The sequence below is a fragment of the Mesoplodon bidens genome (genome assembly GCF_964165515.1).
Source record: "Mesoplodon bidens genome assembly, chromosome: 19".
Taxonomy (NCBI): Eukaryota; Metazoa; Chordata; class Mammalia; order Artiodactyla; family Ziphiidae; genus Mesoplodon; species Mesoplodon bidens.
In genome coordinates this window covers 48,235,635-48,247,817 of record NC_138179.1, presented here as the reverse complement: position 1 = coordinate 48,247,817, position 12,183 = coordinate 48,235,635, and the positions used below count along the sequence as shown (strand labels likewise).

Below are 12,183 nucleotides of genomic sequence, written 5' to 3'. Positions count from 1 at the left end.
TTCTGCCCCGACACAGCTCCCACAGCAGTGGCCGAGCAGCAAATTGCTTCTCTGACCTCACCTGTCCCGTGTATTTGTTGAGTGGGGTACTGAGGACCCTGGGCCCATTGTGGAGAAGGTCTTTCCTACTGAACTGTGTCACCCGTAAGGTGCGTGGTTGTGTGGGTTTTGTTGAGTGAACTGTTTTCATCCATGTCCCCAGCAGTCACACTTGCAAAGAGCCAGAGGTGCAGCGCCTTGGTGCTGCTAAGGTGTGCCTTTCCTGAATGCTTTCAGAAACATAGCGGAAGAGGCGGGGAGCTTTGTCTCTAACAAACAATAACCGTCTTTGCTTTTATCTTCTTCATTTGCTGACACACAAACCAGCTGAAGAAGCAGGCATTGGAGACACCCCCAACCTGGAAGACCAAGCTGCTGGACATGTGACCCAAGGTCAGTGGGCTAGAATTGCCTGCCACGCATGACGTGGGGGGCTGGGAAGAGGGGGATGGCGACTCAGATGGACCCTACCTGCCCTGAAAAGAGAATTTGGACCTGGGCCTTAATTCCTGATCTTTAGGAGTTGGTTTTTATCAAAGGTGGGCTATTCAGATAGAGAAAGAGCTCTAGGTCTTTGTAGCCATTTCTGAGTCTTTCCTGAGGTGTTTAGTGTTCTGAAAGAAGCTGGCCCTGCCCAGCATGGGGAGTCGAGAATCAATGACCAGCAGAGACACAGATATGTACGATGAGTGATTTCCCCTGTAGGCGGCCCTCTGGCCTGTCCCGGGAACAAAGCCTCAACCAAATCACCACTGAGCTATTTCTTTTCAGCTCTCTTCTGTGCAGCCTTCAAACCTTATTACGATTTTCTTCTCAGGGACCAAAACTGCTGTGCTCAAGAAAAGCAACTTTGTATAATCACTGAGCATAAATGTTTTAAGAGCTCAATTTTTTAAATCCTAGAGATTCCTGATCTTAAGAAACGGAGACCTCCAATACAACCTAGCTGGGTTTGTTTTCCGTCATTTGCTACATAAATGAATTTGACAGCCTACTGTGTAATGTGAAAGCTTCTAGATTGTAAGAAAGCAGGGAAAACACTGTTCTTTTCTCCAGAAAGTGATTTGGGATTTGTATAGCGCCACCACTGGGGCCATCTGACTTTAGGAGGACTCTGGGCCCTGAAGAAATGTTTCCTTGAAGGTGCTTCGAAGCCTAACTACACATTTCTGCTCCCCAGGGCTCCCTGCCCCGTAATGGGCTAGGGTTTCTCATCTCACATGTCATGGAAAGGCGTGTTTTCATTCTTAGGCTTACAAAGAGCTTCAGAAAATATTAGAAGGGATAATCATTATAAGGGAAACCTCAGTGTATGTGTTAAATAACTAGAATCCTGCCTCCTGTTTCTTTTAGGTTATGATTTGCAGCTTTTAGGTACAATTAGAGGTTTTTATAACCTCTGGAAATGATGGTCTAGTTCCATAAAAAGAAATGAATGAGTTTTTTCTACCAATTTTTATTGCAGGCTATGTCTCCATGCCCCTCAAACATATTCCATGCAACAAAAAGATCAGGCCATCAGCTTTCCTAGAAACTTTACTTTTGTGCTAACTGAATTTTTGACTTTCCCAGCCCTGGCCTACAGTCATATAGATATAAAGATGAACACCAGGTAACATCTGCAATGGGACATTGGCACCAAATCTGTGAACACAAGGAGATTTCTACCTCTACTCCCAAGGCCAATATTTAGTGTCTTGACTGGAGCTGCTGATCCAAATGGCCAAGCCCAAGCTCCAGTGGAACCTTGTGAAATTCAGGCACACTGGTGATCTGCAGACATTTTATTTGACACAGGCCTGCAGTCTGTTTTGTACAAAAACAAGCAGCTTTAGGGAGAGCCATGTGTACAAAAGCACAGCTTCCTGCTGCCTTGCCTCTGGCAGCCTGTGTTCATGAAGTACTAAGACAGAAAAGATGTTTCAGGATGGAGCTGCAATTGCTGAGCATTAGGTGTAGGGAGACCCTACCCATCTCACCCCTGCTCACACCAGGGTAGACCTTTCTTCTGTGAGTGTCTCCAGGACCAGGTCTCCCAAGGGAGTGTGGGGACACAAATTTAACACATCCAACTGTGTTTTCCCAAATATTTTTTTACCTTGGACCCACCCCCGGTGATTGCTACGTTTAATATTTACTGAGCACTTTACAGTCTTCTGGGAGCTGAACAGAATGTTCTCCCAGCCTGGCTCCTTCCTCCAGGAGCGCAATGGCACGAGCTAAGGTTCCTCACACACACATGCACACGCACACATGCACACAGAGGCTGTACCATCGTCTATTGGTAACTTTACAGGCTGCGTTTACTCTGTATGTTTGGTGCCCTTGTTTCTATTTAATGAGGGGCTTTTAAAGTCCTGCAGCATAGCAGAGTACGGTAACATCCACATCACGAGCAATTTCTAGGAAGCTCTGGAGGAAAGCTTTTTCCAGAAGGCGCTGGAGACCTGGCCCATCCGTGGGTGTAAGGACCGGCAGCTGCTGCCGCTTCTGGTCTGTTGAGCGGTGGGTTGGGAAGGAGAGGCACTGAGGCACCTGCTCAGGCTGCCTGCTGCCCAGCTTGTTTCCTCCGTCTCTGTTGTTTGGGCGGTTGTTCCCCGAGACTGACCAAGGGCCCCCGTGAGGTGCCTGTAGACCCCGCGGAAGGCGGAAATCAGCACGTTTTCCTGACACGCCTTCATGATCCCTGGCCTTGTGGCAGGCTCTGTGGCGATGCTAGGAACACGAGATGAGTGAGATGGTGAGCTCGAGGCCCCAGTGTAGGGGTGGGAGGTAAGGGTGAGCCGGGCCTCTTGACAAGGGTCCAGCGGGCAGCTGCAAGGACTCCGACTGGGTTGGGGCGAGAGGGACGTGTTACCCATGTGTGTGGACACCTGTGTTCTCCCACCTCCCTCCCCTCCCCTCATCCAGTCTCTTTCTCTTCCAAGACCCCCAATCCTTTGGGGTTCCAGATTTTGTTTAAGAGGAGAGCTGTGACGTTGTTCTGGAACTAGGTAGGATGTTTGAAGAGTTGGGAGTTAAAACAAATACAGGATGTTTATTAGGAGAATCAATAAGCATACGTCTCCTGTCCTTAATACACAGATACTTTTTTTTAAATTTATTTTTGGCTGTGTTGGGTCTTCGTTGCCGTGCGCGGGCTTCTCACTGCGGTGGTTTCTCTTGTTGCGGAGCACAGACTCTAGGCGCGTGGGCTTCAGTAGTTGTGGCACGCGGGCTCAGTAGTTGTGGCACATGGGCTTAGTTGCTCCGCAGTATGTGGAGTCTTCCCAGAGCAGGGATCAAACCCGTGTCCCCTACATTGGCACCTACATTGGCAGGCGGATTCTTAACCACTGCACCACCAGGGAAGTCCCAATACACAGATGCTTTAAGGAGGGATTCATGTGAATGTCGCGTGAATGAAGCAGAAAAAAGGGAAGTGTGCCCTCCATCCACTGGGTTGGCACACGGCAAGTGGTGTGATAGGGGTGAAGCAGTGGTCCCCATGGGCCGCGCATGTCTTTGCCGTGCAGACCACCTTTACTGCCACGGTGGTCGCCTCACCTCGTGCAGAAGGCTGTCCATAAGCCACGATCTGGATGCCCCTGAACCGTGTTTCTGTTTACTGGGGTCTCATGGCAGGTCTATTAGTAAAGACTTGAGCCCTGATAGTGATACGTTTTGGGTTTTTCAAATCTGTCCGGGTGGGTTCGTAGGCACCTGCTGGTCTCCTTCAGCAAAAAGGGGGAACAGGGCTTCCCTGGTGGCGTAGTGGTTGAGAGTCCGCCTGCCGATGCAGGGGACACGGGTTCGTGCCCCGGTCCGGGAAGATCCCACATGCCGTGGAGCGGCTGGGCCCGTGAGCCATGGCCGCTGAGCCTGCGTGTCCGGAGCCTGTGTTCCGCAACGGGAGAGGCCACGACAGTGAGAGGCCCGCGTACCTCAAAAAAAAAGCGTGGGGAACAGAGAGAGAAGGAGAGCAAAAGAGATCCTCACTGTGCCCCAGCCAGGTCCCAGCTAGAGGCCAGAGTCTTCGGGGGGCTCGCTGTCCCTGGAGAGGAGGACAAGCTTCGTGGCTGGTGGAGTTAGTGCGAGGCAGCCCCAGTTAATGACAGGATGTCAGAGCCCAACCAGACCCACGATGGGCAGAGGGATAATGCTGGCACTAGACGGGGCTTTGGTCCAGAGATGAGAAAACTGAGGCCCAGAGAGGGGAGGTGCTCACCCAGCAAGTTGGTGGCAGATAGACCAAGAGACATTTCATTCTGAGCAAAGAAAATCAACAAGGGTGAAGCCAGAGCGAGGGCTCCTGTTTCATGGTTAGGTGGGCTTGAGATGCCGTTTAAATGTCCTTTTCTTCTTTCAAAAGCGTGTCCCCTCTCTTAAACACTTAATGCGCTCTTGCTAACATTTTGCCACCTCCGCCTCTTCAAACCCAGAGGAGGGGAGAGTCCCGGGCCAGCAGAGGGAAGTGTCTGAGAGGCGCCCTGCTAACGGGCTTAGCTCTCAGGTCCAGCCTGCACACGGCCAAGAAGCTTCCGGGGTCTCCGGGCTGCATCTGGGGGAGAAACAGCCAGAAGCTCCCGTCCTGGCGATCTCTCGCCTTTCCCAGCATCATCCTGTCTGCCAGCCACCTCTCCCACCAGGAGGCCCTCAGGAGCCCCACCAGGAGTGGGGACCAAAGCGAGGGCAGCAGGCCGAGGAGGGGCTGGCCTTTCCGAAGCCCACCTACACTGGATGTCTCCAGACGGAGCCTGGGAGTGTCAAGGTTGTCCAGGAAAGCTTCCTCAGGGAACCAGGGCTCCGTGGAGGTGAGGCCACGGACCCCGGGACCCCAGGTCTGACCTGCCAGCACGTGTCTGACATGCCTGGGGCTCCCATCCTGCCCGAAGGCCCCAGAGAGGCCACACATCAGCAGTCGGGGCCAGAACCTGAGGGTGCAGACGGCAGCCGCTGCGGCTCTGAGCTGCTGGAGTGCCAGCTTCTGGGAGACCTGACCCAGCAGGGGCCGCCTCTGAAGAGGGAGCAGGGCAAAGAGAGGCTGGGGGTCGAGGAGGTGGATGAAGACCGGGACATTGATGAGTCCTCTCCCCAGGACTCCTTTCCCTCCCAGGTCTCCCCACGTCTGCAGAGCCCCACCACCCGAGGCGGGCCAACACCCGAGGCAGTTTCCGGAGAAGCCCCTGGGATCTCTGGTTTCCCAGCCAAGGGTGCCATCCCCCTCCCTGTCGATTTCCTCTCTAAAGCTTCTGCAGAGACCCGGGTCTCAGAGCCCGATGGGCCCGGGGAGGGCCCCCCAGCGGAAGGGCACGATGGGCCCCCCGAGTTCATGTTCCACGTGGAAATCAAAGCCAATGTGCAGAAGGAACAGGGACCTTTGGAGGTGGATTTGGAAGGGGCTGCACTTCCTGGGGCTTCTGGAGCAGAACAAGAGCTCTGGGGCCCCTCTGAGGGCGAGGACACAAAAAAGACTGACCTTCCAGAACCATCTGAAAAGCAGCCTGCAGCTGGTCTGCCGGGGAAGCCCGTCAGCCGGGTTCCTCTACTCAAAGGTCTGTGTCTTGAGCTCCTTTGCTCCTGCCCGGCGACCTTGTGTGCCACCCAGGCTGCGGGCACTGCCACTGAGCTTCCGGCCCCTCCTTGGCTCCTGCCGCTTCCAAGGCCCCCGGGGCACAGCCACCAAACCGGCCACCTGGGCCTCTGCTCACCCTCCCGCCTCCTCCTGCCCTTCAGGCTCCTCTCACGCTTGCCCGCCGTTTTGCATGTCACCAACACCCCCCGACCCGTGCTTTCTGCCCCGTTTGCTTCTCTGGCCACTTGATTTATCCACAAGGTTCCATCGGCCCGCTGGAGGCTGGTGGGCTGCACTCCACAGAGAGCATAGCAGCTCCTCCCACTTTGGAGGGCTTGTTATGTGTTTCAAATTCGTTGTCTAGAACCCTCCCAAGTGGGCATATTAGCCCCACTTTGCAGATGAGGAAACTGAGTCTCGGAGAGGTAAAGTACCTTGCTGAAGGTCCCTGAGTATTAGGTGATGGAGCCAGGTTCGGAATCCAGGTAGGTCTGCTCCGAAAGGCCCTTCCTTCCCTATACACCACAGTGCCTTCCAGAAGGTCCTGAAGTGTGCCCTCCTAGCCCGGAGACTCAAAGGGCACGTGCCTGTCTTCTTCGGCTCCGTCAGTGGACAACACATCACATGTAGCAGGCGACACACACAATTATTTGGAGGTGGCCCAGAGTCCCCACCCCCACTCCACTCCACTCCACTCCACCCTGCCTTGTGGCGGGATAGACAGTGAGCAGAAACAAAAACTCCCCGTGGAAGAAAACACCTCCTCCTCCCTCGGCAGAGCCCAGGCAGTCCCTGTGCTGGGATCGCAGGGGTCTCAGCCCTGGCCCAGTCTTGAGCCCTGGGAAGCGTCACTGCAGCAGCCCTTCAGGAGCTGGAGAGATGGGAGGGGAGGTTCCCAAGGGTCAGGGTCTGTGTCCTGTCAGTGAGAGGACAGTTTATACTCCAGAGGGGGCCTCATGGCCACAAGTCGGGCGCATTCATATATTTAGGTCCTGTAGCATTTTAGAATTATTTGCGGGGCCCAGAAATTGAGGCTACTTAAGCTGTCAGTTGCAGACATCTGTTAAATGTGGATTAGAGTCTGCTCGTCGTGAAAACTTTGAAATGTTATAGATAAAGGAACCTGTGTTTAAAAGTTAAGTCAGAGAAAGAGTCCTACTTTAAAATATCCTAAACTCCAAAATAGTTTGGGACGGAATACTGTGACTTGACAGATTACAACAGTGTCACCTGAAGTGGCATCTTACTGAACACTGGCCCACTGGAGGTTGATAGGTGTGTCCAGGGGGAAAAAAAGAGTTCCATGGTCCAATTACTTCGGGAAAAAAAAAAACAGGTGAAACAAAGTTAAACAGGGTTTGCTGCAGCAGGACTTGTCAGAGCCTTTCATATTCTAATGTACATTATGACCCTCTGAGAAGGATACAGGATATGCATTTCCCCAATTCGCCAGTCAGCACGGGGAAATGCTGATCTACCAGATGCTTTTTTTTTTTTTTTTTTTTTTTTTTTGCGGTACGCGGGCCTCTCCCTGCTGTGGCCTCTCCCGTTGCGGAGCACAGGCTCCGGACGCGCAGGCTCAGCGGCCGTGGCTCACGGGCCCAGCCGCTCCGCGGCATGTGGGATCTTCCCGGACCGGGGCACGAACCCGTGTCCCCTGCATCGACAGGCGGACTCTCAACCACTGCGCCACCAGGGAAGCCCTACCAGATGCTTTTGTTGTGACATAGATGATGATGGTCACTGGGGCAAAAGATGTGAACCAGGTCCACCTGGGGCTCTTGTTAAAATGCAGATTCCTGGGCCCCACCTTAGGCTTACTGTCTCAGAGTGAGCCCGGGATTCTGTATTTTAGGAATCTCTCCCAGTGGGGTTCTGCTCCGTACTAATGTTTGAAAACCTCTGGGCTAGGTCATCCGTGCTGGTCACTCTAGAAATCTGGTCTCCAGTAAGCAGTGAGATGCTCCAAGCAGCCCCATTGTCCCTGGAGCAGGGGAAATACAATATTGAAGCCGAAGACAGAAACCTATAATTAGTCTTCGATAATGAATGCCAATAACAGGAGTGAGGTAGAGGTGACACTGGTAGACAAGTGGATTGGTTTCACCAAGGGGTGTGGCTTTCCAAACACAAAAGCCGTCCATGGTTTGGTCCTAAAGTCCAGAGGTTATCTAGAGGATGTTTGACAGTAGCTAGATTGTTGCTAACTTGGAGAAATGGCAAGCATTAGTCCTCTTGGGAGAGCCTGTAAGTGGTGAGAAGACCCTCCAGGGTTGGGTCGAGGGTGGGATGGGCCTGTCAGAGAGCCAGCTAGGGCTGGTCACCGAAGCCCCCCATTAGTGAGGGGCGGGCTCTGGGAAAACAGCCCACACCCCTTGGCCCTTGACTGAGCAGAGGGTCCCGCAGGGACCGGAGCCTGGCTGAGCTGCCCCATCCGTGGCCCTGGGTTTTCCAAATGCCCCACCTTGGAGTGGGGTTGGCCCCAGCTGGGGGAGGCTGACCCCGACCGAGACGGGGAGGGAGCCTGTGAGAGGTGGTCCTGTACTGTCTACCTTCCCTGATTGCCCCTGTGCCAACATATGCCCGGAACAGTTTCCCCTCTGCATGTCCCTGCCCTCGGCCAGCCTGCTGACCCCTCTTGTCAGGGTGCTCCAAGCAATGACTCCAGTGTGCTGTGTGGATACTAACAACGAGAAGCTAACAGATTCAGGGGGAAAGAAAATCAACTGGATTTTCACTGGCCCAACTGTAAAGACACGCTGTATGGGTCCTGAGACATCAGCTCCACTCCGTCGGGCTCTCTGTGAGCTGTGCTAATGGGTGTAACATACATTCTCGTTTTATATTTTATCAGCTCGCATGGTCAGTAAAGGCAAAGATGGGGCTGGACCCGAGGACAAGAAAACCAAGGTAAGCTGACAAAACCGTGAACCTCTCTGCTGCCATCAAGTTGATCAAGAAGCCATGCTTTGTATCTGAAATTAATCTTTATATATAACATGTGGAGAGCGTTTGTCCCTGAAGTACACCTGTCATTCAAAGTGCTTTGTGTTTTTGTGCAAACTTTTAAAATTCTAGCATTTATCTATGGACGCTTGGGCCAGGGAACGGCAGTCAGCTAGTTATGAATTAATTAATGCGCCTAATTGTAGTTGCATCAGCATAGTTTGAATTAAGACGTTCACGGTAAATGAAGGTGTGTTTGAATTTTCTGCAATGAAGTTTGAATTTTGCACATTTTACACTTCCCGCTACAGGTCTAGGCCCAGCAAATATGTATCTATATACATACACACACAGATATATTTAAGATATATCTAGAAAATACCATTTACTTAGGGGGCTGAGGGAGTACTAAGCAAGAAAGGGATCTCCAGCCTGAGGCGGAGGGTCCTGGAAAAGCCCTAGAAGAGAGGACCTGTGAGGCAGGCCGAGAAGGAAATATGAAGGGGGTTGGTGACGTTCTAAGGAGTAGGACCAGCACAAGCAAAGGCCCGGGGGCACGAGGAGACTGTTTGGGGAGCTCTGAGCAGATCGGCTTCGTTGCTGCCGAGCTCAGAGTGGGGCTGACACAGGCTGGAGGAGGGAAGCCTGACACACACCCTACATGCTGAGTGGACACGTGGGCCGTGATGCCGTGGACGCCGTCCTGAAATCCTGCCAGCCGGTCTTCAGAAACCCCCTGAGGACCAGAAAAGAAAGCAACTTGCTCCCCACCAAAACCACACCCGGAACAATGTGGTCCTTCCCATGCCCCCTTTCAGCTGTAGTTTACTCTCCTCCGTGACTGTGCATCTGGGAAAAAGCTCCTGTAACTGCATGGTAGTGTTTTGCCAGGAAAATCTCACTGGGGCCCTAGATGAAGACCTGTTTTTCTTAGAGGCGTCTCAAATGTCCCATATGCATGCTGCCTGAAACGCCTGGGTCTTAATCAGTCCTGGAGGCCTGATGGAGTCCCCAGATGCAGAGTGAAGCCCTAAGCGTTTGGTCATGTGTGCTGAGGGTCGCTGCCCGAAGTGCCTGCCCTAGAGGAAGTAGGGTTTGCCATCAGGACTCTGCCCATCAGTGGGGCAGCTGAGGGTCCTGCGGGAACTTGAGGGAAGACAATAGCTGCTTGCCAATCATGATGCCCATTCAGGGGAATCCCGTCCTCATGCCGGCATGCATTCTGTTCACTCATCCATCAGGAAGCTGGCCCTGCCCTGGAGCTGCTCACAGCCTCACAGCAAGGGGGTCAGATCTCTCACGTACCTTGGCCACTTGGCCAGGTAGGGAGCAGTGCCAGGGGAGGGGAACCTCGCACAGCTGAGGAAGGAGGGGTTGCCAGTACCCACCCTCAGCTTTTCTTGTCAGCAGCCCCAGGGCTTCAGCCCGCATCCCTCCCCTCACCCCCCTGCTCCATCTCTCTCGCCCTTGTCCTCCCCAAGGCTGGTAGCAGAGAGGGTCTCAGCCACCTTAGTGATGAACCCCAGTGACAAAGTCTCTGGTCAGGACCCTGCTCTGTAGCTCTGACTTCCTCCTTGGAACACCTCTGGACTTGGCCTCTTGGTTGTATTCCTGAAGGCATGGCCCTTCCCCCTCCCAGGCCACCCTTCTCTACCAGGGCCACACATCCCCGTCCAAGGCCCCTGGAGGCCATCCAGACAAACCTCAGGTGTCGGCCACCATCCTTCACATGCTTTCATCTCCATGAGGTCAGCCAGCTCACAGAACCCTGTCCCATTGGCCGCCTGCCCCACCCAGCTTATTTCCTTAGGTGGATCATGTCCAAGAGTAAACAGTGGCCAGATAAGATTCACCAGGCAGTGTTTAGTTTTGAGACTTTATTCAGAAAGTGTGTGTGTGTGTGTGTGTGTGTGTGCGCACGTGTGATCTAAGTGGTGTCAGGCAGAATCTTCAAGACCTGGGGCAGGCACAGTTCTCTTTTTAGCAAGGACGGTTCTATCCATGTGGTGGAAGAGGGCCAGGAGTTAGGGGGCCAGCATGAGCTCCCCACCTGGAACTGAGCAGAACCTGGGGCACTTCTGACCCATGACACACTGGAGATGTTTTCTTGAGAAACATCCTAAGAATCACATACTTTGGGCGACCTCCATCAACTCTTCGGGTGCGAGACACCTTTAAACCAGTGGTCTCCAAAGGGCAGAGCTGAAGTAGATCCAATGGGCTGGAGAAGGAACGTACCAGAAAGTCTCTCCATTTTCCAAGTTCTGCCGTATGAAAGTTTCATAATGTTCATCATATGTTAGCATCGTAGTATATGTATTAGCTGATGCATAACTACAAGTACATGAGATGCATGGTCACTTTCTGTTCTTCCTGATAAGAAGGACTGATAAGGGTGCGTGATCCGAACAGTTTGGAGATCACGGCTTTAAACCATTACCTGTCTTATTATTTATAGTCACTGTCCTTTTTTCAGTTTGTTCATTTCTCCCATGTGCTGACTTTTATTTTGATTTTATTCATGTTTATGTTTAAGACATCCACATCTTCCTCTGCTAAAACCCTGAGCAATAGGCCTTGCCTTAGCTCCAAACGCCCCACTCCTGGTAGCTCAGACCCTTTGATCAAACCCTCCAGCCCCGCCGTGTGCCCAGAGCCATCTTCCTCTCCTAAACACGTCTCTTCTGTCACACCCCGAACTGGCAGTTCTGGAGCAAAGGAGATGAAACTCAAGGTAAGGAAACCACCTTTGGGAAGAATCAGGCTGCTCTACTGTGGTTTTCAAGTGTGTGCTTTTCTAGCTGCAAAGACCTTTCTTTGGATAAGCTCTTACCTAGAAGCGCCACGTAGAACAGTTAAAATTCTGGTTGAAACAAGGGAAAGGAGGCACAGTGCTGTCCTCTAGGTGCCCCTTCGGCCCTCGTGGCAGCAGCCCCTAAGGCACCGGCGGGGACCCTGGCTTGGAAATCACCACTCTGTTTGGGTTCCTTCGTCCATTTCTGACTTTGGTAAGCGGGGGTGCTTCCAGGTTGCCCTCATTTTGGGTTGCACAGCATCACTCTGCAGCCGTGCCTGTCCCACCAGTTTACTCCTTCCTGGTCCATCTCGTGGTCCTCAGTTCATGTCAGTTTCTTCTTTGAGTTTTTGTTATATGTCAAGGTCATCATCTGGGTCCCCAGACCCCAGTCACTGTCCCCAGTCAGCTGACTGTGCTTGTGCACCTGTGCTCCACCTTTGGCCAGTTTGCTAATTGATGCTGGTGTTCACCCGCCAAGGGCTCTTAGCACACCTGAGGTGGTACTGAAGCCTGAGGCTCGTTTGGGAGAGAACAGGAGGATAGGGCCGAGCTCTGCGAGCACTCTCGGTCCGTTTCAACAAACTGTCTCCGTGTCCCTCTGAAACTAACCACCACCAGTCAGATAAATCCCGAAGGGAGTCAGAGAATGGTGTCCACGTAGGAAGAGTCTACAGATGTCTTGCCTGCCGACACTGGTTGGATGATGAACTCGACCATTGCTATAAGCTCTGCTGACTTTTTATTAAATACATTAGCTCAGCTCTTGCAGATAACTCATGTAAAATGTCCCTCCAGGAGGAAAAGGTAGGCATTTGGGAGGGGCTGTGGATTTGTGTGCCCAGTAAAC

At 52.7% G+C, this 12,183-nt stretch overlaps 1 protein-coding gene across 10 annotated transcripts in view; it reads left to right on the top strand.

Annotated features, from left to right (window-relative positions):
* MAPT (microtubule associated protein tau) overlaps positions 1-12,183 on the top strand; it is a 100,777-nt gene that overhangs the window by 63,788 nt on the left and 24,806 nt on the right. For 4 of the 10 annotated variants that reach the window (XM_081218138.1, XM_081218136.1, XM_081218137.1 and 1 more), the window contains exons 5-8: positions 367-432; positions 4,461-5,573; positions 8,448-8,503; positions 11,076-11,273. In XM_081218138.1, the coding sequence (XP_081074264.1) occupies positions 367-432; positions 4,461-5,573; positions 8,448-8,503; positions 11,076-11,273 (1,433 nt within the window). The remainder of the gene's footprint in view (positions 1-366; positions 433-4,460; positions 5,574-8,447; positions 8,504-11,075; positions 11,274-12,183) is intronic. The other 6 variants (XM_081218135.1, XM_081218143.1, XM_081218142.1 and 3 more) reach the window with 3 other exon arrangements.